The following is a 25,062-nucleotide window of genomic DNA, read 5'->3' as shown; positions in this document are numbered from 1 at the left end:
CTAAAATTTCAAATATCTGCTCCTACATGTACCAGTGTGAAAGATGGAAACTCCAGGTCAGAATTTAAGAGATGATTTGAGTTGTGGTAGAAACTAGTTTCTCAAAGCAAGTTCCATGGAACACCCAAGAAGGAAAAACCGTTTGTGTTTGGGAAAAACTACAGGCTATATCTTTTCTTTCAGGAAATTTACATGCATAGTAGCATAATAAAGGCTCTGAGAAGTGCTACATTGAAGAAATCTTTTCATTTTGTTTGATCTAGTATTTCCCATAATTCCAGAGTTCGTTCTTTATAATGCCTATGAACATCCCCTGGGAAAAGTCCGTGTAGTAAACTGATCTGAGCAAAACAGCTCCCTGGAGCCGCCAGTGCCTCTAGATTGGAAATATTAGTCAATTAATGATTCTAGGTGAATTAACCCATTAGGGCTTCCTCTGGTGAGGAAACAGAATGGGAAGTAGACTTCACAGTTAGGAGAGACGTGGGTGCAGGACTCTTGAGGTGTGGGTGGCTGTGAGCTGGACCACTGTAAGACGTTTGGTTGTGAATATTTCCAGGGCCTCTTGGCCCATGAGGTCATACCCCAGTGGGCCGTCTGAGCTTTGGCCAGCTCACCCATGAAGCAGGCAGAGGTCTTTAGACCATGGATTTTGCTTCCATTGAGATATGTTGGTTTGTTTGGCATCATTCAATGAATCAAAATAAAATACTTACCAAAAGATACATTTCTCTTTTTTTTCAGTTAGGACTTGAGTCTCACATTACTAAAGCTCCTTCAACAAATATTAGTGAGCACCCATTTTGCTTTTCAATATAGGAACAAGACCCAGCCACTGAACTTGGAATGTCGTAGATTATGTTCCCCGAAGGATCTAACTTACACTAGCATGGGTCTAGCATGCTAAACTAGCATGACCCAGTTTGTTTTCTTTTGTGTTTTTATAGTTCTGATCAGAATAGTGACTAAAATAGTTTTGTTCCTCTGTATAAATTTGTATAATCTCTTTTTATCCTACACAGTTTTACTCCAGAATGGTACCAGGGAGTGATTCCCTGGCCTGTTGGCCTTGGTGTTGCACCACATTTCTTTTAGTACCAAGATGCCTTTAAGCAAGAAATTACAGTAGAAAGCCAGCAGGGTAGCACACACTTGTCATCCCAGCACTCGGAAGGCTGAGATAGGAGGATCATTGCAAGTTCGAGACCAGCCTTGGCTACAAAGTGAGCTCAAGGCCAGCCTGAACTGCACAGCTAGACCCTGTCTCAAACAGATAAAAAGAGATAAAGAGATCACAGTAGAAAGTACTTGATGTGCTTGCGTAAGTCTTCATGATTATATATTTGTTGAAGGGGAAAAGAGGGAAGAGTTAGAAGAAAGTAATTGGAAGTGGTATGGGGATTTTTTTTCAAAAAGAAAATGCCCCTCTTTGGTCCAAAGAAAGAATCAGGAAGCAGCCAAAGTGGCAGCTTTGTGCAGAGTTGGAAAATAATTAGAAGTATGAACAAATGTTCAACCACTGGCCCTCTATATTCAGACACGGCTGGGCAGTTGGCAAAAGAACCGAGTGGGCAGGAGAGCAAAGCTTCCCAGCTGCCTTTTCCCTACCACCTGGCTGTCCTCAGCCTGTGATGAGGCCCCCAGCCAGCCAGCTACAAGCAGACAAGAAACAGTCCTCTCGTTCCAGGCATTCCTTGAGTGAAGAACAGCTAGGACTGATTGGTGGCCGTCCTTTAAAAATCTCTGCTACCCAGAGGGGTGCTAAGGCTGTGTTCTGAAAATCAGCTGTCCTGGAAGATGTAAAGACTGAGGAAAGAGGCACAGAAGCAAAAGAACCATAAATACAGGACATCTGAAAGTTGGGTTTTGTTGAAATGCTTCTTGTCTCCTATATACATGCTTAAACTCATGAAAGGAAACGGAGTCTTTTAGGGTTCCTTGAGGTCACAATAGAAATTCAAGGGAGCACTGGAAGGCACTGGGAGACTGTCTTCCCAAAGCTTCCAGCAGAATTTATCTGGAACTGGCCACAACAGTTTATGTGGTACAGGTTGCCCACTCAGCGTGGGTCCCAGTCACTTTGAGCAACTTAGCTAATCTCTAAGCCCCACAGTTTTCTACTCTGTAAAGTGGAATAAGTCATATCTACCTCATAAACCTGTTGGGAGAAGAGAACCAGCGTAGAGAATTTACGCCATCCTGGGCACACAGTGTATTCTGAGCTAGGCTCGTTCCTTCCTGGTATAGCTAAGAGAAGGAACAGCTTTTCTACCTCCAAATCCTGAATTTGAGGGGAAACAATACATAAGTGAATTTCAAATTTTCTGAGGACCTCTCAAATACCTAGAGGTGGGTCTGCTCCCTGTGCAGGTACTTCCGCCCTGTGAAGGGCAAGGTGGCCCTGCTGTAAATCTTGTGTACTGACTCCCTCTCTCTCCCTCCCTCCCTGGCTGGTTTGCTCCCCACAGTTCAGGTGGGGACGGCTCCCTGGAGAACGTGACCACCTTACCTAGTAAGTAACCACTAAGGGCTCAAGTTTGTCCTCCCATCCAACTCGTCCTGAGGCTCCCAGGAGTGTCTCCCAGTGAAGAAAGGAACAACAAATAACATTCTTCCATGGACCACCATTGTGATAGGAGGGGAGGCTCTGGACAGGTAGTTAAAAAGGTGGAATGGAGGCTTGGGAAATGTGGGTTCTGGCCTGTACCCTCTCTATGTGCTTGAGTCATGATCCAGGACAAGAAGCCAGACTCTCTGAGCCTCTGGTTCTTCAACCAGCCTGGTGGGTGCTGAGACAAATTAGGGATCATTACTGCATTGCGAATTGCATAAAGGTGCTTTAAAGTGAGAGGCTGTTGCTGCCTGGGCCATCTTGCCATTAAGCCATTTCAGCTCATGGAGGCCCCAGTTTATGCTAAGCATACACCAGGCCTCCCTGCCTCTCCTCATGAGTCAAAAGGATGATGGCACCATGGGGAGTGAGACCCCAGGGTACCAGGGAGGCACCTCAGCCTTCCATCCTGCGCACTCTGTGCCCTGTTCCCTTCTTCCCATTCAGATATCCTCCAGGAGTTTAACAGAAACCTCACTGGTTACGCAGTGGGCACGGGTGATGCCAGCGACACAAGTGCATTCCTCAACCAGGCTGTTCCTGGAGCCAAGGCTGAGTACGGCGTGGGGGCTGTGGCGTGGGAAACTGAGCAGGCTGCCAGTGCTTAGAGATTGCAGTGCTGGCCTCAGGGTGGAGAGGGACCTTCGTTCATTTGCAGTAATGACTGCAGAGGATATGGCTGCCCTTGCCTGCTGTCCCTGAGATCAGACCATGCCAGGGAGTCAAGAGATGCTGTGCTCTGGGGAGGAGAGAGAACTCCATAGTGATTGTTCAGGGCCTGGTCCTATCTTTTTTTTTTTTTTTTTTTTTTTTTCAGTACCAGAGATTAAACTCAGGACCTTACACTTGCCAGGCAGGTGCTTATGCCACTGAGCTGTGTCCCCAGCCCCTCCTAGCCCTGTCTTAACTGGCCAACATACCCAACTTTTTTAACTTACCTTGGCCTAATGGTGCTAGAGAGATCCACTCTCCCCAGACCCTCTTCAGTGGCAATCATGGAAGGCCCCACATGGGTAGGCCAGCCAGATTCTCCAGACTAGGAAGCCTCTGCTTCCCCTTGCGCTCTAATGGAGCAGAGAGGCTCAGAGGCCCTGAAGGCAGTGTTCTAGGATGATCTTGGAGGGGCTGGGTCTCCCGCTCCCAAAGGCCCCCAAAGCCTGAGCCTCCTGCTTCAGTGCAGCTCCTGGCCTAACCATCTGAGCCTGCCCCATACTGCACTCCAGTTTAGGGGGGCTCAACTCCCAGATCTGCTCACTAGGCGTGGTAATGGAAATAGCTTGAACCAGATGATCCATGCATCTCATCACCCATGTCACTGTCCAATGGATCTATCACTGAGACCTACCACAGGGGCCTGAACAAGGTGTTCACGTGCCTGAGATCTCTTCCATGAATGTCCATAGTTTCTACCTAGACATAAAAGTTTTAGATACATTCATAAAAATAACCTCAATTATATATATATATATATATATATATATATATATATATATATATATATATATAGAGAGAGAGAGAGAGAGAGACAGACAGACAGACAGACAGACAGACAGACAGAGAGAGACAGAGACAGAGAAAGAGAGCAAGCAAGCAAGCAAGTGCAAGCGAGCAGTCATTTTATGAGAAAAATCATAACCACTGGGAGAAACAAAGAGGAAGAAATGGTGTCAATTAGAGCATTTTTAGGGTTACGGTTTAACATCAAACTCAGCTTTTGGACAGCCAAGAGGGCAAGGATGAAGCATGCTAAAACTTTTTTAGGCCCAATTGTCAGATCTTTCCAATGGTTTTTTAGCATAGAATCCTAAGTCATTTTGCACACGGCACCCTAGAAAGGAGACCGTGAGCAACACATGCAGGTTTAGGACAAACACAAATTTAGCTTTTCCCAGAGACACCTGCTGTAACAACTCTCCAAAGAGCCAAGCAGCTTCTGGCCTTGGAGCCCAGGGATCTGAGCAGCTCACTGAGTGGGAATGATATCCCCAGAAGCCCTAGTTTAGGCCCTTTAGGCAGAAAACATACGGGCACTCTCCCTCGATGGAAGAACTGGTTGTTCCTTCTTTTGCAGGGAACTTATGAACCAAGTCCAGACTCTGGTACAGAAGATGAAAAGTGACCATGTGAGTCAGATTTGTGGTTATTTATAAATTAATGGAATGCTTTGCCACAGAAGGCAGTGAGTCTCCCTCACTAGTGGCGCTTGAGCAATGGTAGGGCTGCTGCTTGTCTGGCACCCTGCAGAGGACACTGTATCAGTGGGAAGAGGATTCACAATGACCTTGAAAGTCCCTCCAGATACATAGACGTTTTTGGTCTAGAAATAAACCCAAAATTCTGTCAGCTCTGAGATGCTGATTCGATTCTATTCTTTCTTTCTTTTTTTTTTTTTTTTTTTTTTTTTTTTTGTGGAACCAGGGATTGAACTCAGGCCCTTGCACTTGCCAAGGAAGCGCTTATTCCACTGAGCCATCTCCCCGCCCCCCTGATTCTGTTATTTCAAGAGAACAAGGAAGTCGTAGAGGATGACCGGGTTTCCTAGACCTGTGATGTTTTTGTTTGTTTGATGTGAATCACCAAAGATTTTCTTCCCTCCATGCAGAGAATAAACTTCACTGAAGATTGGAAGGTCATCACGGTGCTGATCGGAACCAGTGATCTGTGTGACCACTGCACAGATTCGGTAATGGGGCCAGGATCCAGGCTTATGCCTCGCTCCCTACTTTGGCCAGTAGGCGTTGCAGATCTTCTCTGAACCAGCCCGAGTGCCCAACTCTGCCATAGCAGCACACATGCTTGTACAGTACACACACATATGCACACAACCCCTTCTTTCCCCATGACCCTCAGGTTCATGGCACCATCTTCATGTCCCACGTGGCAAGGTAGCAGGCGACAGACATATGGTGCTTCTATTGGGGACTCAGAAAGAAAAGAAACTGTAGACCACAAGCAGCTGTGAGAGGACTCTCTACTTTCTGCTTCCAAACTAGAGCTCTGCCCACAGATGCCAGTCCTCTTTGTGGCCCTCTCTGACAACAGCAAGTAGTCAACTGTTCTCAGAGTTTGCTGTGCTGAGCTAATTACAACTACAGGCCAGAGGGGGAATTCTGGAATCAGAAAGGACACCTTCAGCCTACTCCCCCTCTCGCCTAGATCAGCAATTCCTTTCCCTTCCTGTCTCTTCCCAGAACCTGTACTCTGCAGCCAACTTTTTAAACCATCTCCGCAATGCCTTGGACATTCTACATAGAGAGGTGGGTAGAAGCTCCTACAAGCTGGTGACAGCTCCAGCATGGTGGGGGTAAAGGTGGGAGGGGAAGAGTGGTGAAAGTTACCCTTCCTCCGAGGAGAATGCCAAGAGCATGGGCTCCTTCCCTGTCCAGAGGATGAGGTCCACTCCCAAGGAAGCCCATTCCATGTGGAATCAGCCCCACAGGATCTCAGATTTGGAGAAAGGAAGGCAGTGTTGTCTAACTGGCACTGCAGCCCCAAGTGTCCCCACCCTAGCACCATCCCCTAGCAAAGATAGATTGTTCAGATACCCACAAGGGTGCATTCTGACCACCAGATGCCCTGCTTGGTAGCGGAATCCCTCTGCCTAGACCAGGCTGCAATGGCAGGACCTTATCAAGGACCAGTGGCCTGGCAAGTAGCACATGTATTTTACCAAACAATGTTATGGGGCTCACTAAGTGATAGCTGAACAGGGCTAAGGGTCACCCTTAATGTTTATTGTCCTACTCCACTAGGTACTGTAGCCCATGCGAGCGTCACTCTGTGCAGTTGTGTGATGCACAGCCCTAGTGCCCTATGAGGTGGTCCTGTATAGCCTACTGCCAAAGGTCTACTGCAGGATGGACTGAGCTGGAGGCCCCAGACTAGCCAAATCCCCAGGTCCCAAGGCAGCTTAGTGAAGAAGCTCCTGAGCCCCCCCTCACCTGCAACTCGGCCCTCAGGTTCCCAGAGCCTTGGTCAACCTCGTGGACTTCATGAATCCCAGTGTCATGCGGCAGGTGTTCTTGGGAAACCCAGACAAATGCCCGGTGCAGCAGGCCAGGTAGGCAGCTGCTGACCATCCCAGGCTTGAGACATACTTACCCGTGGTCAGGCCCACATGCAGCACTGACTTCTCAGGGTCTTTATGACTTGGTCTGTTCATGTGTTCACATCTGTAAAAAAGGACTTGGGCCAGGGTCACCTATTTCTGGGAAATGGGAATGTTGGCTGAGCCCCCTCTTATCCAACCCCAAGGTGCCAGATGCCAGCTAGAGACTTCTGTGACACTGAGAGCCACATGACTACTGTTTGTACAGAGTAGCCCAAACAATGAAGGGGCAATATCCTAGGCAGTGTGTGTGTGTGTGTGTGTGTGTGTGTGTGTGTGTGTGTGTGGTCAGGTACCATGGGCAGCAGGAGAACTGTGAGGGACACGGGGGCTTCACATTGAAACTGTTCTGCTGCATAGACTAGGTAGCAGGTCCATGGATGAGTGTTTAACTCTTCTTACACAATACTTCTGCCTTATACAAACATCTACTAATTAAACAAATCTCACAGAACTTTGTATATCTAATACTGTTTTAAGTGCTTAAAAATACGCAGTCTCTAATTTAGAATTTTCAACTTCATCATAGTGCAAAAGCCATGCATACTCACTAGAAACCATACTTGGAATTTTGAGTTTTGATCTTTCTTGGGCTGGCAGCCTATAGATACCTCTGGTAGATGGTACCACACTGTTCAGTGATGCCAAGCAGGAGCAGAGACCTGTGCTCTGTCAGCCTTACAATCCCAGGGAAAACAGCCAGCACGTGGGATTGCTAAGCTATGATAGTTGGTAGTTTAGGTGTAGTAAGTGCAATCTTAATGTAAACTAGTCTCAACTTATCATAGGCTCATCAGGACATAACACCATCGTAAGTTGAGCAGCACCTCTAGTGGGGTGTGGTGGCATACTTCTGTCATCCCAGGACTTGGGAGACTGAGGCAGGGGATCACTGTGTTTTCAAGACTAGCCTGAATTACATGGTAAGACACTGTCTCAAGAGAGAGAGAGAGAGAGAGAGAGAGAGAGAGAGAGAGAGAGAAACAGTTCTAATCTTTTTTACATGAAGTACATATAGATGTGAATTAATTCATTATAAAACAAAAGACGACAGTTTGGACTGAAGGAGCATCTGGGGGCATGACCAGCAAAAGCCAAAAAATATGTGCTGCAATACCCAAGGATGAGATTTTTTATTTTCTCCTTTAATTAAGCACCACATTCCTGCAGCTTAAACTCATTGGCCCAGGGCCTGCAGTCTCTCACCAGTGCTGTGTTCATACAGAGGGTGTTCCCTGTACCCCATTTCCTCTCCGGACCCAGCCTGGCCCCCAAATGTGTGTGGAACCTCCAGGCAGGCATGCTCCTAAATCAGTTCATGAGAACCCCTCATCTACACCCCAGGCAGCCCAAAGGCTGCACACCTGAGCAGAGCTCTGGCTCTGGGTTCTCCTGTCCCTTCTGTGCAGCGCCTTGTGCAACTGCGTCCTGACCCCGAGGGAGAACTCCCACGAGCTGGCCAAGCTGGACGCCCTTGCCCGAGCCTACCAGGTGAGATGAAGCCAGGCACTCTGCGGTGTTTCCTCCACACTCACGCTCACATCACAGCTCACAGCCCTGGGGTGGCATGCAGGGAAGCAGACATCTACCTCCTGGTCTGTCATCTGTCCTGCCTGGCCATGAGATGGCTGTGGCCGGAGTCAGCTCAGCAGAATCTGGATGACAAAGCTCTCACAGTGGAGCAGCATGCAGGGGCTTTACCCCAACCTTGGCCAGTAGGTCTGGGTGCCCAGGAGACCACCCCAGAGGCCCAGCCACACTCATCCCTCTCACCCGAGCCCCACAGGCTCACCAGCACTGCAGACAGGCCATAAGAAAGGAGCCTGGGGTGTCTAGGGTTTATTGGTTATGGGACTCCCCTGCCTGCCCCTTCAGACAATGCAGACCATTAAAACCCAAACCTAATCATACCCTACCCTCTTTCCAAATTCTCCTGAAAGAGATCTGCCTGTGTGTTCTCAGGGCAGGGCTGGCAAGGGCAGGGGTGTTTCTCCCACCTGCCCTTGCCTACCTGTGCTGAAGGTCCCCCTGTGCATGATGTCCCCAGAGCAGCATGCGTGAGCTGGTGGAGTCAGGCCGTTATGACACCCGAGAGGACTTCTCTGTGCTCCTGCAGCCCTTCTTCCTCAACATCCGGCTCCCCTTCCTGGAGGTTTGCTCCCTACCCTGCCCCGGTGTTTACAGGATGGCAGAGCAGGCAAAGAAGCCACGTGCTTCTGTGAGCCTGCTAACAAAACAAAAGACAAAGCTCCCCAGGTGCCCTGCTGGCAGCACCAGTGTCTTTGAATACCCAAGACATGTTTCCAGGGACAGCCTGATGCTGAAGTTCCTGTAGTCCCCTGAGAACAGCCTCCGTTGTGTTGAGCACCTACTGTGTGCCAGACCCTACACTTGTTTTTGTATGTCTTATCATCCTCATATCCTCCCTAAATGCAGAAGTGTCCTTGCTTCTGAAAAGGTAGGCAACAAGGCATGGAGAGGCAAGATTCAGAGGTATCTAATCCCACATTATTAACTTCCCGGTATACACTCAGTCTCTGTCGCATACAACCCTGCCATTATAATGGAGGGTCCTGGTGTTATGTTCCAGCCCTTGGCTGTGCTCTTTGCCTGGTGCTTCCAAGAGAACAGAAGAGATCTGTGAGTGGAGAGAGTGGGGGGGTTCCTCCCAAGGGCCTTATCTAGTTGGAGGGAAGCCAGGAGGCGAAAAGCCTTTGTGCATCCCCAAGTGCCACAAGAGAAAGAGCTGAAGCCAGGTGGCACCCTGCCCCGGTGCCAGTTTTGCCCAGGCCTGGCCAGCGTTCAGCTCCATTCTCTCCCTCAAACACCACCAGGACCAGGGAGTTGCAGCTGGAACATCACGTTTCCTGGCCTGGCTAGTCTAGCAGGGGGCTAGTCTGTGGCCTGAGCTGGCGCGTTATACACAAGTGCCTATAAATAACATAGGGTGTTTTTATTAAATAAAGGGGAGATAGAGAGCCAAAATGAGGGGGGTGGAACTTGGGTTTATGTGTGGATCTGCTTTTGTATCCCACTTAAAGTGAGCAGACTTTGTAGAGAAAATGAGCTAGAACCTTCCCAGGGGAGCAGGGAATCTCATGGTCTGTTCTAGGGGTCTGACAATGGCTGAGGCTTTCTCTTACCTAATTGGACGAAGATGAAAGATATTTGTCTCTTTCAGGATGGGCGTCCAGACACCTCCTTCTTTGCCCCAGACTGCATCCACCCAAACCAGAAATTCCACACTCAGCTCGCTAGAGCCCTTTGGGTCAATATGGTAAGATAAGTCAGGTGTTGCTGGAGTTCTAATCTACAGCAAAGTATGCACCCTTATAAAAGGGCCAGGCCCTTGGTCAAGTGCAGCAGCCTATGACTAGAATCCCAGCACCCTGGAAGGCTAAGGTAGGAAGATAGAAAGTTTGAGCCCACCCTGGTCATCTTAATGAGACTCTCAAAAAATAAAAAAGTAGTTCAGTACACAGGTCTTGGGTTCAATTCCAAGTACTGGAAAACATGGGGGCAAAGCCTGTAGAATGGAACAGGGGATGTGAAGAGCTGTGAAGGATCTGCCTGGCCCAGGTTTCTCTACATGTGCGCTCTCTGTAAAAGGCAGAGACCCTACCTTCAGTCAGCAGTGTCCATGTGCCCTCTCCTATACTGGGCAGTTTAGGCTGTAGGAGCTCACTTTAGCCGTTCCCAGCAAGAGCAGTGTTAGGAATTTCTAACACTGAGTCCCACAGGGGTTAAATAAATTGCTTAGGATCCCTGGGGAACAGGGGGGCAACTGGGAGAGCAAGGAGTGGCACAGCCAAAACCCCCAAAGTTAAGTTCTGAGCTTTCCCTGTGTGGGATGCTGCCAGGGAAGGGGCATGCCGTAACTTTCTTTTCTTCCCTGATCAGCTTGAACCATTGGGAAGGAAAACCGATACCCTGGACCTAGCAGCAGACATCCCCCTGCCCTGCCCCACCCAGGTATTTGTTCCTTTCCAGAACGGGAGCTCAGCCCACCTGCCCTCTTGTCCTCTGTACCTGGAGTAGGGGTGGGGCTGGGGGCGGACTGGAGGAGAGAGGGAGGGAGGTTGATGGGAATGCACTGCAGAGGTGGTTGCTTCTTTGGGGATGGACGAAGAAGCTGGGCACCCATGGAGGGAAGGGGTTGGGGGATGCAGCAAGGGTCTCTAGGAGAAGAACAGGAGCCAGAGGAAGGCTCATTTTGGCCCAGCTTCTGGGGCAGATAGAACCATCTGCTGGGGGTGAGCAGGTGTAGCAAGAAACCAGACAGGCTCAGGAGTAGTGTTCAGAGAGCGCAAAGCCTGTCTGTGCTGCACAGTGGCAGCCAGGAGATGGTCAGAGCTGTGCAGAGCAGAAGAGGCCCGAGCAGCATGTAGTCAGGGCAGGAATGGCTTGGATCCTTTTAAGGAGGAATGTGTATGCGGTGGTTGTTAAGCTTGATTTCAGGCCTAGGACTTGGGGGAGGTTCATGTTCCCATTGCCTTCACTCCCGTCCCTCAGCTTTTTAACCAAATAAGGGCAAGGCCAGACAGCCTGCAGTGGCAGTAAAAGCAGAGGGCCTGACCCATGTGGGGAAGCTGGGTTTCCCTCCTGGGTTGGGCAGCATCGACCTTTCCTACCTCCTGGCTAGCAGAACCAGGACATGGGCCTGCAGCTCCCCCATGTGTCCACTGGGCCCTGAGCAGAGGGGACACCTGTGCGCAGACCCTTGCTCCTTCACCTCCTCCACCTCAGCCTTGTACCCAGGCCCCAACTGATGTTCCTCAGCCTTACCAGGACAGCAGGAATGGGTGGTTGTGATGTAACATAGCTCACTTGCCAGGGATTAGAGCAAGACAGTTGAATCATGCAATCGCCAATGCCCATGGATGCCTCCAGGCAGACTGTCACGTGCAAGCCAGTGGGTGGGCAAGGTCCCTGTGTGCCACATAGAAACCCTTTAATTGCCAGATCCTGTGGATGTTCAGGAGGGTCTAGAGAGAGAGCAGGTAAGTGGTGGGAGCTCTGGAGACTCAAAGTGTAACTATAAGTATTTCAATATTTTTACAGTTCATGTGAGCCATCTTGGCTATCAGCCAGGAGGGACCCAAATTGTCAACCCCACTTTCATGAAATAGTAAAAGTAATAATTCACACCAAGCAACTATCCTTTGCTCTGAAATACGTAATCAGGTTGGTGTCTAGTTAAAGAGTCAGGGAGATCTGCATCACCGTGGGCTTCAAAACAACTGCCACTCCCCACCCCAGACCAGGCAGTGAACCCTGTATGAGTGACATCCACTCAGCATCTCCAGGACCAGCCTTTCCCTGGGGAGCCACTGGTGAGCTAAGGAGAAGAAACCCAGCCTCTGAAAGCCAGCAAAAGCCCCACCTGGGAGAAGCTGTTGCTAAGCAGCCCGGGAGCCCATTCCAGGAGGGTCCATCTGTTAGCCAGGCCAGCTTTACTGTGCTGTGTCTCAGGTGCCATCTGCTCCCTCCCATGTGCCTTGGAGTCATGCGAAAGTCCACCAGCACCGCCATGTGAGCCCACAGGGGACAGGCAGTACATAATTTTTGTCCTAGCTGTGTCTAAACATAGAAGCAACAGGCAGGACGCAGCGGGAGGCAGCCGTGAGATGGATGGAGCCCTAAGGAACTCTTCCAGCGTCTGCTCCTCCTCCCCCACCCCAGCCACAAGGCGGCAGACCACAGGGTGCCTCCCACCATGCAGTGGGGCAGCTGCCAGGTGCTGGGATTTCTGTTGTACTTTCAGGTTAGATGAGACGCTTTACAGCCCAATTTTGGATTAGCTCAGTAGACTGTGACTGTTTTTTTCTTCCCTGATTTTACTGGCTCTCTATCCGCTCCTTCCCTCACCCCAGTGCTGCTAGCTGGGCCATCTGAGTGGTCAACTCAATCCTTAGCCAGCTGTTATTCTTGACCTCTGCTGTCAAAGTTAACTATCCTCTTCCTTAAATGTATTCCTCCCTGGACTTGGAGATGCTAACACACCTTGAATTTTCTGGGTTGTTTTTTTTTGGGAGGGGGGGTGGGGGGTGCTGTCCCTTCAGATCTCTTTTAGTGACCCTCCTTTCTTCTCCTAATCCTGAAAAGGTAGACCTCCTCCAACTTTCATGGCTCAGTTCTATTCTGTCCCTCTTCCATCCTGTAACCAGGAGATTTTTCCATTTCTTGGTTTTCCTCAACCTCTGGATCCCTCGGTCTTTCAATTTCTGTCTTCATTTCTCAGTCCAAATTTCCTTCTGGAGGCAGGTAGATTAAATGTGTGGCCAGAGAGCCAGAGAGAAAGGCGCTGAGAAAACATCAGATAACTTATTCTATCTTTTATCATGAAAGAGAAAAAAAAAATTGTTGTTAGATTCCCTTAAACCTGATTGGTCAGTGCTTTTTCTGTTGCATTCAGGGGCATCATTTTTTTTTGGGGGGGGGGGAACCGGGGATTGAACTCAGGCCCTTGCGCTTGCCAGGGAAGCACTTATTCCACTGAGCCCTCTCCCCGGCCGGGGCTTCATTTTTTTAATGCTCAAGCTTTCTAAATCCTAATCCTGCCCTCCCCCACCCTCATCTATAACCCAGCAAACATTCATCCAAAAATTAATTGGTTGAGCAAATACTATCTAAATAGCAACCATTTTCCCAAACTCTGTGTTCCTTCCGACTTCCGTTTCTGTCTGTGCTGTTGCCGGCACCAGGTCTAGCAGTTTCTTCCCAGTGTCCCATCCCCGTCGGCCATTCTTCCCGATTGCACAGCCACGCAGGCACAGGCCCTGTTGCTCTGCTTGTAGTTACCAAGGCCCCAGCCTCCCGTCACTGTCACAGAATCAGGTGAGCTCAGTGGGGCAGAACACTGAGATCAGCGTGGTGACCATGTGGTAGCCAGGCCCTTCTACCGTGTTCCTCCAGGAACGGTGACTCCCGTACTCCAGCTTCCACACTTGTTGAGGGCAGCGCCACAGGTTGTGCCATCTGCCGGGAAAGAGCAGCATTTTCTGCACAGGTGGGAAGAACTGGGAGAAGAGACAGCAGAACACGCCCCACGACAGGCTGTTGTGCCCCCTTTCCTCCTCCACCACTCACTATGGGCCTCAACCACACACTTCAGATGTGACTGCTGGCGCTTGCCTCCTGGGGACATTTCTCCTCAGGATGTGACCCCTTTGAGCTGGCAACTGTGCAGCACAGAAGAACAGAGCTCCTTCTCTGTGGATTGTGATACCTAGTACTGTAGCCAGGCCCCCGACTCACGCGCCCCCTGGAAGGAGGGGCCGTCAGGTTCTGCCTCCCAGGCAGGCTGCTGTTCCGGATGGCCAGGATAGACTGCTTCCTGGTCCACAATTCCCTTACTGTCTGCTCATGTTCCTAGCACCCTCGAGAGCTGGGCAGGTCCCATTGGATTCCTCTTCCGCAGACTCTGCCACCTGCCCAGCCTTTAAACCAGCAGTCCATGGTCAATAAAAACGAGTGCCTGGCACCCAGCTCACCCCTCTGGCACTGCTCTGGCCCCTGTTCTCACTCCTGATGGCATCCCAGAGTCTTCTTCACCTCTGGCCCCTTCAGTGATATCCACCCTCCCCTAACACTGAGCCTATGATCAAGTACATGACCAGACCGGCTCTCCCAGAAGGGCAGGGTGTGTCTTCGCCTCTGCTTCTTCCCTTGCTGGTCAGTCTGGAACCAACTACAGCACCCCCGACCCTGGGCCCAGTCAAGACTCTTTTGTGTAGGGACAATCATAGTTAGCAGCCCCAGCCTCATCTATCTATCTATCTATCTATCTATCTATCTATCTATCTATCTATCATCTATCTATCTTTCTTTCTTTCATGTATTTTTTAAAATGTATTTAGTACAGGGCCTACAGTCCCCTACCAGGACTATAGGGTCTCACTACATAGATCAGACTCGTAATGATCCTCCTGTTTACAGCCTCTCAAGCACTGGGATTACAGGCGTGCACCACCACGCCTGGACTTGGTGGCTGGCTCAGCGCATCTGGGGGGTGGGGCTGGCAGGGCATGTGGTGCCAGGGATCAAACCCCAGTCCCTGCCTTGCCTAGGCAGACACTTAGTCCGAGCTATCTCGCCGGCCCCCTAGTCTCATCTTTAAGGAGTGCATTCGATCCTGCAGCAGCCCCTCAGCATCACTGCACTCACTGGGCCACTGTTCTCAGCTGCTTTGCAGTCTCTGGGCTTCTTGGGGCATCTCCTTGCCTTCCCAGAAGGGGAGCCTCTTGTGCCCTCCCCTCATCTGAGGGGAGGAACCCGACTCTGAACACAGGAGCAGCCCCATTTCTTTTTCTAGGAGGCTCCCAGAATGCCATTCTCTGAGTAACTGTTCAGCGCACAGTGAGCGTTACCACGTGAGATGGGCAGGCAGTCACATAGACAGCTACAGAGAGCCCTCTCTGTCTTTCCCTGGGCCTCAGGTACATGTCCCAGAAGCGTGGCCCAGGTTTCAGACAGGAACACTGAGACTCAGTGGAAAGGAGAGGATTGTCCAGTGCCCCAGCATAGCGTGTCTGTGTTGGGGACTGAAAGCTTTGTGCACATCAGTTTTGTCCCCCAAACTGACCTTCTCTGTTTGCCCGGTCCTCAGGTGAGGAATAGAGCCAGGCAAGAGGCCAGTCCAGACCAGGGCAGGGCCCAGCTTTGCATTTGTTACTCTGTCTCTGGCCTAGCACAGGTCCCTGCCCTATCTACGCCTCAGCTGTTTCTCATCTGTAAAACGGGGACATTTGGAAGTTGCAAAGCCAGGTGTCTACAGTGCCATGTAGGAATGGGATTGCGTGCATGGGGTCAGGTGTGAGACAAGGTGACGTGAGCACAGCAGGAACAGAATAAAGCAAGTCCCTTCTGGGAGCACTTACATCCCGCTCCTCCCCCTCATCTTCCTCCTCCTCCTCCTCCTATTTCCTCCCTTGTTCCTCCTCAGTGGGTTAAAACATGTGGTGGAATTTACCCCTGAGTAGTTAGCTTTCAAACACTGCCATTTATCTCTAAAAATCTTTTTCAATATGTTGGTTTTCTTATTCCCAAATTTTCAGGCTATGGCCTTTCTGCTCCGTAAATGCATATTGAGAGTGTTCCCAGCTCTGCGTCCACTTTGATATTTCCTGATCTGACTCATACTAACTTGATCCTGCGTGACTGTCATTTTTACATTTTCTCTTTGGCTTACTTCCCCCATTTCCACTTTGGATACTTGCTTCTTCTTTCTTTGGTTAACCCATCGTCTATAGTCAAGAGACTGGAGTCTAGACTAGACTTGTGAGATAACTGATTGTGAAACAGATAGGTAAGTGGAAATGAAAAGTATCTTTCACAGGAGAAAATGTCCAAAAGCTATAGGAAACTGACCCAAAGTGGATATAACATATATATCCAGTCATGCAAAGGAGGCAGAAAGAACAATAACATAATAAAAGATATTGATAATCAGGACACTTCTAGGAAAGAAAATATGCTGACATGTGAGTCTCTTGCTATAGAAATTTCAAAACAAAGAAAAAAGGTAAATCTGAGAATTAGGGAGCTGTTCTGTTGCTGAGCCAAAAATGAAAGCCAAGACCAGAATACATGTGGAACCCTTCTTAAGCCTTTTATCATGCGTCCCTTGCCAAAGCTGTTATGTAAAATCCTCCATGGAATGAATGAAATTATGTTTACACAGTTCTCTCTATTTAAATACAGAATGATGTTAAATCTAGGCAGCAGGACTTTTACTTCTTAAGCAGTCTTCAGTACTGTCAGATAACTTGTCCATATGGGTTATTTTCTCTTACAGGAGGAACCCTTCCTGAGAACCCCCAAGAATAGTAACTACACGTACCCCACGAAGCCAGTCATTGAGGTAACCCCTGACTCATGTCTGCCTCTTAGATACAAGCTGTGTTCACCTGCCAAGGACTTAGGGTGTGGCACAGGTTTCATAGTGCTCACTTAAGCAGAAATATACTCTTACGTAATGGGAATTGGAATGTACAGAAAAGAGTCCAGTGAGGCCCCAGCCCTATCCCAACCTGTTCTCAAGTTGCCTACCTGATGCCAGTGACCAATCAGAGATAGTGTCTTTGACTTTTATAATCCTGTGCTCACCAATGCCACTTCTGTTGAGGCAGCTGACCCTTTCAAGAAGAGACGGGAGGAGGCAGAGGTGTGCCATGGACTTCCCCGCAGTGGAAGCTGAGTGGGAAGGACTTCAGTGCCAGAGGTGGGGCCAACAGGAAGCTGACACATACCAATCTGCACAGACCGCTGGCCTTCTTGGCTCAAGTCAGTCATCCCACACCGAGCATTCAGAGCCCAGGGCTTCGGGGACTGCCATTCCCAAGATGACCTTGACCACATCTCAACCCTTGCAGGACAGCCCTGGTGTAGACAGTGTCCTCTGGCCACCAGGACAAGGTCTCAGCCACCAGGTTCAGCTTCACATCCGTATTTTTACACCAGTTTTATGGCCCACACCCATGGTTTCACACGCCTTATGCTAGGTACTCGTGGGTTGGAGAGAGCTCACACATTGTCCTTACCTGGAGCTGTTAGAGCCCCATAGAGATGCTACACGGTTTATTGAGGAGCTACTATGTGCCAGGTACTTTTTTGAGGAGTTAGAGAAATAGACCTGACAGATGGGTCCCAGCTCTCTTGAAGTTTATAATCTGCTTTCACTGCTGGAGAGTTAAAAACCCAGGCTTAGAAATAGCTGTCTGCTTAAAGTAGCCACAGACAGAGGACATCATTCTTACCTGGGAACATGTCAGAAATGCAGCACTGTAGACCTACCGAATTTGTCCTGGCCCTACCGAATCAGACTCTGCACTTTTACAAGATCCCAGGGGTCTAGGAAGCCCTGGTTGAGGGTGCAGCGTGAGGTTCTGCCCCTGGGGCAGGTGATCTTGCTCAAGTTCCAGGCTGTGTCTGTCACTCTCCATGAAATGTACCTGTCCCTGGCTCCCCAGTGATTAGAGAGATTTTGAAGGTGTAGATGGCTATATAGTTTTTTAAAGTGTATTTTCTCAGAGTCTTTGCCATTTTCCCACAAGTCCATTCTGAATTTCAGTAAACCTCCAAACAGAAGAAGAAACCCAATGGTATGTTGAATTGAGCAATCCCTTGGAATAAACTAAATTCCACTGGGTTAGGTGAATAATATTTAAAAGATTCATTTTCACTCCCCCACGATAGGGCAGTTTAACAAAGCTTGTCTGCACCATCAGCTGCCTGAACAGGTGAGCTGAGCTTTCAAGGCCTCCCTCGCAGTCGCCCTCCAAGAGAGCCAGCCTATCAGTGGAGGCCTCCTGTGCACCCCGCAATAGATATTTGGGATCTGGGGACCCAAATCCAGGTCTCCATCAACTTTCTGGATTCTAGCCATTTCTGTGCCCTCTGCTTCCCCCCACCACCACCACCTGGGTACCTGGCAAGAGTGCCCTGTATTACAGAGACAGGGAAAGCCGATCAAGGGCACTTGGGGTTTGGGCATTCATTTATAAACTTACAAGGAATTAGTGGCTCTCAAGTTTGTTATGCAGAAATACCCACAGGTATACAGAAAAGATATGTAAAAGAAGGAGCTTTGCAATTGTAAAATTTTCTTAAGAATATTTTAACTAATGATCCCTGAGGCCCTGGCATTATAATTAGTGCAAGTTGGCTTCATGCTAACCACACAAAGGCATGCCTATAATCAATATTTGGCACTCATTCTGTGCTCCTTCAGGAAACCACGTGTAGTAATAATTCACTGCTTTTCCCCATTTGGGGCAGCTGCTGGCTCCATTCAAGAGCGTACATGAGGCAGGATGGGGGGGGGGTTGTGTGATGGTGCAAGTGTGTGTCACATGGATATGCACCTGTTTACGTGGGGGTGGATATGTGGCGTGGGCAGACGCCTATTTCTCTCCTCCAATTTTCCTTTTAGCCCACCTGCAGTTAGCAGCTCTTACCCTTCATGAGCCACTGCAGCAGTGTATTTCTAGTCTTCACCCAAACCCCCTTAGCTGGCTCTTCTTGGGCCAACACGCTCTGCTCAGTGAGTGTTGGCCTTGTGTGTTTTCTCCTGTTGATTTAGAACTGGGGCAGTGATTTCCTGTGTACAGAGTGGAATCCTTCCAGTAGCATCCCTACCTCAGGTGAGTGAAAACAGTTTCCTTCCCTCACCTGAGGGCCTTGCAAAGCAGCAAGGACCCAACTTGGGACTTCCAGCAGGCCTTGCTGATGCCCATGTAGTGTAGAGCCAGATCCTGTGGGCCTCCAAGGAATGGGCCCCTGGCCACCACTGGGTTCCCGTAAGGAGGAACATGGGCCACTTCTCCTAATTACACTTCCCATCTCCTTCTATTCCCACTGGCAGCCTGTCTGACTTCCCTGCCCAGTGAAATGGATACAGTTAGGAGCTGGGGTCCTAGCTTCCTGTGCTGTGTGACCCTGCAGCTGAATCTTTCTCAGACCACCCCAGTATAGGCTGGCTCCTCTCACGGAGGATGAAGTCCACCAAGCCCCTGACCATCAAGGGGCTGGTTGTTCTGAATAAGTGGAAGGGGCAAAGTTGCTAAAGCCTTGAACTGGGAATGAAAGCTATGGGAACTGGGGGGACTAGAGCAAATTTGCAGGCCCTGGTAAAGTTCATATTCTGGAAGATCCCCCAACCCCATCTCTCTTTCCTACCTGTCTTCCCTAGTCCACAAGCTCCAACCAGCAGACATCAAAGTAGTTGCAGCACTGGGGGACTCCCTGACTGTGAGTACTAAGCCATAGGCCTGGGGGGAGGGGATGCTTGGAGCCAGCCAGGCCCCGTGAGAGCCAGCTTTTCTCAGCATTAGCTCTGCACTTTCTTACTGAACTCCACCCACATGAGGGCCCCTGCCCGCTGGGGAAAAGCAATTTCCCAGGCACTTCGTCCATGTGTTGTGGCATTTGTGCACACTGCTTACCTTTATGAGTGCGTTCATCTCCACCCACCCAGATCCAAAGAGTCTCACCCACACATTGCCCAGTGCCCCAGCCCTCGAGGCAGCCGGAGCCCAATTCCTGGCCCATGGAGCATCCCCCTGCTAGCATTAGCACAGCATTAACCCACTATCTAGCTATTGCTGTGTGCCTGACGCTCCATCAGCAGTCCTTAAAAAAAAAAAAAAAGAAAAAAACACAGCACAGCCAGAGCCTTCCAATAACCTGTCTGGCCAGGACAAAAGAAATGTGTTCAGAAAGAGATGTGTGATCACTTGGGTGGCATCACAGGACTTTCAAAATATAGTATTCATTTCTGAGGAAATAAAACCACGCCTACATGTGTGACAGTACTTTCATTTTGGTAGGAAAATGAGAACTATATAAAAGAGAGCACACTAGGCTTATCAGCACGATTTTGCCCTGCTGGGGTGTGGGGGTGGGGATGTGGATTCTGTATCAGGCACAGGATTCATAAGGTGGGAGTAGACTATTCATTTTTAAAAAAATCTTTATGTTGTTTCACTGGTTGTTGAATATGTGTTACTTCTGTAAATTGCAAAGAAGAATTTTAAGACAGAGAAAGCTTTTCATGGAGGCAGTGGGAATCAAAGAGCATCTTGGTGAACGAATTAGGGGTTGAGGGGGCTGGAAAGGAGGAAGTTCAGCATTCTGGGGAGAATGGAGTGGCCAGGGATTGGGACAGAGCAACTTGAGGTCCTCTTGCTTGGGCAATGGAGACAGACCAGGGTGTCTACACCTGAAGGATCTGTGTAGAGACAGAGAAAGACAGAGTAGAGGAGGGGAAGGAAAGCAGATGCCTGGTTATGGTGTCTACCTTGGTGTTGGGATCAGGCCTTGACCCTCGTGCAAGGGAGACACTGAAGGGCGGGAGAGTGCACAGAGAAGCGCTCAGAGGAGCGGGTGGCATTGCTGCCACTGGGAGGGGACAGAGGCGCAAGACCATGAGGTCAGGATGGAGGCCAAGTATTTTTCACACCAGGGAGACAAGTCTCAACCGGGAATATGGGAAAGGGAGCAAAACAAAGGGACAACAGGTCAGGAACAGAGAGCCAATCCAACCTGGTTCCTGAGAGTTGGTAGAGGTCCAGGGAGGAGCTCAAGGGGGCCTGGAGAAGAGCACCTTACATTTTCTGAAAAGGTAAATCCAGATCTGTAACAGCCCTGTGATCCTGACCCGACAGCAGCCTGGAAGCTTCTCTTTGCTTTTCACAGACAGCAGTGGGAGCTAGAGGAAGCAATTCCAGCGACCGGCTCACCTCCTGGAGAGGGCTCTCCTGGAGGTGAGGATGTTCTCAGCTCACTCTCTGCTGGCAATGACTACTCTCCCAAAGGGAAGTGTATTTCCCCTCTCCTGCCCCCAGGAATGAAGTGGGGTCTTCACAACCCAGGTCCAGGTCCCAAGGAGACTCCATGATGCTTGCATAGGCCTGAGGGTGATGGGAATGATGAGCCAGGGGCAGAAACTATTGTGACCACATGCAGAGCAGGCCAGAGTGATTTAACAAAGACCTTTGTTCTTCCTAGCATTGGAGGAGATGGCACCTTGGAGACCCACACCACACTGCCCAGTAAGTAGCCCCACCAAGAAACATTGTCACTATGGCTGTCACAACCCTCTCTGAGGCTAGGACCTTCTGCCTGGGGGTGGGGGGAAGAGCAGGTTATCAGCAGGGAGGAAATTCAACCCTACAAAAAACAGAAACCTCCTGCCCACACCTGTACCTCACATCTGTGCCCCACACCTATACCCCCAAACTACAGCCCACCTGAGTTCCTGGTGCTCTTATCTGTACTCTCTGCCTTGTCCCCTTCCAAAGACATTCTAAAGAAGTTCAACCCTTCCATCATTGGATTCTCCACTGGTACCCTGGAAGAAACAGCGGGATTCAACGTAGCAGTGCCAGGGGCCAGAGCTCGGTAAGTGGCCCAGGGTACGTGAGGGCATGTGGAAGGGAGGCTGAGCAATGCAGGCAGGAGGCAGGAGTAGGCAAGGAGGGCCTGGTCTCTGATGGGCCATCAGAGCTGTGCATGGGACATTTCTGTATGCCATCCTTGTGCCAAATCATCTGTGTGGATGGTCACATAATTCCTAGGCCTTTGGATGTGGACACTATGAGAAGGTCCTTGAAGTTCAGCAGGATTCATAAACAGCCAAGATCACCCAGTGAGCTCTCAGACAAGCCGGGACCTGACTGTGTCTGAATGTAGCTCTGATCTCTATGACGTTCCAGCCTCTCCAAGGCAGCAGGAGGGCCACATCCCTGCCCTGGGCACTGTCCCTGCTGACACCACCTCCTGTGCAGCAGAGGCACCTGTTACATGTGTGTCAGCTCTCAGTACTAGGAATGGTTCCATCTGTGAACCTGTGGCAGTGTGCCTTCCTCTCCTCCCCACCTTGCCTCAGGACTTGAGTCTTTGACTGCGAAAGGCTATACTCTGACAGTAGGGAGTTAGGTGTTAAGACCCTCCAAATAGCAGGTGGTGGTTTGTTTTCACTGAGCTCTCCCATGTCGACAAGATGCACATAATTAAAGCTGAAATGCCTGACTGGGTTCATTGATTTTCTGCACAGAGCGTGCTGGGTATTTGCTTTGTAGGAGTTTCCGCTATGCTCAGATCACCAGGGAAACGACACTGGCTTGACTCACTCTGTTTACAGAGAACGTTCCTTTGTAAAGCCGCAACTCGGCCTTAAGCTCTGGTTCAGTCTCTGAGCTACAGGAAACCATCTCAGTTCCTCAACGTCAACAGGAAGGACTTCTATTTCTACAAACAAATTGGGCTTTGTGGGGCCACTATTCTCACATCTAATTGCTATTATTATTACTATTATTATCATTCAGCCTGGTATTCTTTAAGCAGGGCTTGATTTCTCAGTCTACTGGCATTCAAGCTCCCTCATCCATTCCCTTCTCTCACTTCTTTATCTATTCTGCTGTTGCTCAGTATCTCCACCAGGTCAAGGTCAGAGGTGGAAGAGGTAGCTGAGATCACTGATATCCAGAGTTAGGGAAAACAAGAATAAGCTGGTGACCTCTGTAAGGTTAGGGAATTGCCCTGTGAGAGTCCTTTGTCTCCACTCTTGGTTTTCAGTATGAATAAGGCTGAATTTGTCTAGAGAGAGATGAATACCACAGCAAAGTACCTAAGATCATGAGGTCTGGGGTCACACCATCTTTGTCTAAATCCCAGCTCAGGTCCCTACTAGCTGGGTGGGCAAGCTGCTTAGCCTCTCTGAATCTTAGTTTCTTCATCTATAAACAGGGATGATGGGGCCAGGGAGATGGCTCAATAGAATAAGCGCCTCCCTGGCAAGCGCAAGGGTCTGAGTTCAATGCCCAGTTCTGCCAAAAAATAAACAGGGATGATAACAGTAGCTGCTTCTCAGGGTCTGCATAAGGACTGCATGTGATCCATAGTCCTTGGATAAAATTTAATACAGCATATATGCATGCACAGATCTCTGCCTGTATTAGAATATTTAATTTTAAGGTTAGGTCAATAGCTAATGTCCCTCCATCAACCAATAAGCACGAATTCATTCAACACCTACAAAGGCCTGAAGACCCAGCTGGTTACTAAGAGATACAAAAGAATGTAAATGTATGTGAGCTTGTTTACAAAGAGCTTGTGCTTTGGTTAAGGACACTAAGAAGACAAGAAAAAAACTGGGGTAAAGTTAGTGTTGTATATGACAACACTGAAGACTGAAATAAATTGATACTGAGTCATACAGTACAGTGAAGAGAACAGGCCTGATGGAGTGAGTTACAATCAGCCAGGATTCCTGAAATCATTTAACCTGACCTCTTGTTCTTCAAGGTGGAAAGGGTCCCCCTAGTAAGTGGGGGACTTAGTACTTTACACAGGCTCACTCAGCAGAGCAAGCTTACAGAGAGGAGGAGAAGCCCTGAGCCCCGCAATGAAAAAAAGAAAAAAAAAAAAAAATGGAAGAGATAGTGATAAATGGGCTCAGAGAAAAGGTTTATGGGAAACCAGGACTTGGTCTGAAGGGTGAGAGCTGGCTAGGAAGGAGGAGGAAGTAGCCAGTCTTCATTTCCGCTGCTGTGCTTGAGGGCTTATCAACCGTGAGTTCTCTTAGTCATGTCTTGAACCTGTTAAAAGGTTACAGATACTCCTGTGGTCACTTTTACCCAGGACAGGCTTGCTTTATAACTTCCTGATATGCCCATCAATAGCAGTACCATCCCAGGGTATGATTCCAGAAGTACACATTCTCCTTAATGAGAAACAAAGGCAGGGGCGGGGCTTGCCCAATGCCCAGCTTACACAAAGGCTTTAAATGGCTCTCCTTTGTCAGTTACTTTGTTTATGGCTCCTTCAATGGAAGATTCCATCGACTGTGTTGCCCAGTGCAGACTTAACTTCTCATATCCATATCTTTTTTAAGAAACAGCTTTATTGAGACATATTTGACCACAATAAAGTATACACAATAAAAGCATGCAATCTGATGAGACTTGACATATGTACATAGCTGTGCTACCATCACTGTGGTCAAGATAATAAACATGTCCATCACCCGCATCAGTTTCCTCATAACTTCCCCTTTGTAATCTCTCCCTCCATTCCTGTCTCTACCCCTCCCCAGGCCAGTTACTATAGGTTAGCTTGAATTTTCTGGAATTTTCTGGAAATGGAATCAAAGAATATGTACTGTTGGTGGTGGGTGGAATTTGATTTATTCTGTCCAGCGAAGTTATTTTGAGACACTATGATTCATCCATACTGTTGAGTACAGCAATAGTTCATCCCCTTTTTATTGCTGAGTAGTGTTTCACTGGCATACCTGTAAGTACCCAGTGCGCCAAGCAGCCACGTCTTATTTATGCAGACATCTAGGAGATGAAGGAAGAGCTAATCCTGTTTTGCTGCAGAGCTAAAAAAAGGAATAGGGGATAGGGAATAGTGTAGGAAACTACATCACTACAAAGAGGAGAAACAAAACAAAGGAGCAGAGTGATTAAAGTAAAAGTTTTAAAGAGTCAAATACAAAGAATATTTTTTTAATTTTTTATTTACTGTAATCTAAGTAGATGTTAGTAAATATAAAAAATTCTTCTATTAAAAAAAAAAGCTGGATGTGATGGCACACACCTGTAATCCCAGCACTCAGGAGACTGAAGCAGGAAGATTTGCCATGAATTTGAGGCTAGCCTAAACTACATATCGACACTCTATCTCAAAAAAGATAAAAAACAAATGGAAATTTTTTTTTCTTTTTTTGTGAAACCGGATTGAACTCAGGCCCTTGCACTTGCCAGGGAAGTGCTTATTCCACTGAGCCATCTCCCCAGCCCCAACAAATGGAAAAAATTTTATAACAAAATAGAGAACA

General features: G+C 48.8%; 1 protein-coding gene across 1 annotated transcript in view; it reads left to right on the top strand.

The window, feature by feature from the left end:
* Nucleotides 1–25,062, top strand: part of Plb1 (phospholipase B1) — a 97,854-nt gene that overhangs the window by 55,248 nt on the left and 17,544 nt on the right. Inside the window, exons 29-44 of the mRNA XM_023711025.1 lie at nucleotides 2,469–2,512; nucleotides 3,059–3,167; nucleotides 4,683–4,734; nucleotides 5,214–5,294; nucleotides 5,803–5,868; nucleotides 6,571–6,671; nucleotides 8,129–8,210; nucleotides 8,767–8,871; nucleotides 9,901–9,996; nucleotides 10,620–10,691; nucleotides 16,516–16,581; nucleotides 18,802–18,862; nucleotides 19,411–19,469; nucleotides 20,916–20,983; nucleotides 21,228–21,271; nucleotides 21,521–21,620. Of these exons, the coding sequence (XP_023566793.1) occupies nucleotides 2,469–2,512; nucleotides 3,059–3,167; nucleotides 4,683–4,734; nucleotides 5,214–5,294; nucleotides 5,803–5,868; nucleotides 6,571–6,671; nucleotides 8,129–8,210; nucleotides 8,767–8,871; nucleotides 9,901–9,996; nucleotides 10,620–10,691; nucleotides 16,516–16,581; nucleotides 18,802–18,862; nucleotides 19,411–19,469; nucleotides 20,916–20,983; nucleotides 21,228–21,271; nucleotides 21,521–21,620 (1,206 nt within the window). The remainder of the gene's footprint in view (nucleotides 1–2,468; nucleotides 2,513–3,058; nucleotides 3,168–4,682; nucleotides 4,735–5,213; nucleotides 5,295–5,802; nucleotides 5,869–6,570; nucleotides 6,672–8,128; nucleotides 8,211–8,766; nucleotides 8,872–9,900; nucleotides 9,997–10,619; nucleotides 10,692–16,515; nucleotides 16,582–18,801; nucleotides 18,863–19,410; nucleotides 19,470–20,915; nucleotides 20,984–21,227; nucleotides 21,272–21,520; nucleotides 21,621–25,062) is intronic.

The sequence above is a fragment of the Octodon degus genome, unplaced genomic scaffold (genome assembly GCF_000260255.1).
Source record: "Octodon degus isolate 3935 unplaced genomic scaffold, OctDeg1.0 scaffold00019, whole genome shotgun sequence".
NCBI lineage: Eukaryota > Metazoa > Chordata > Mammalia > Rodentia > Octodontidae > Octodon > Octodon degus.
Note: the sequence above shows the minus strand (reverse complement) of the source record. Positions and strands in the feature narration are given on the sequence as shown.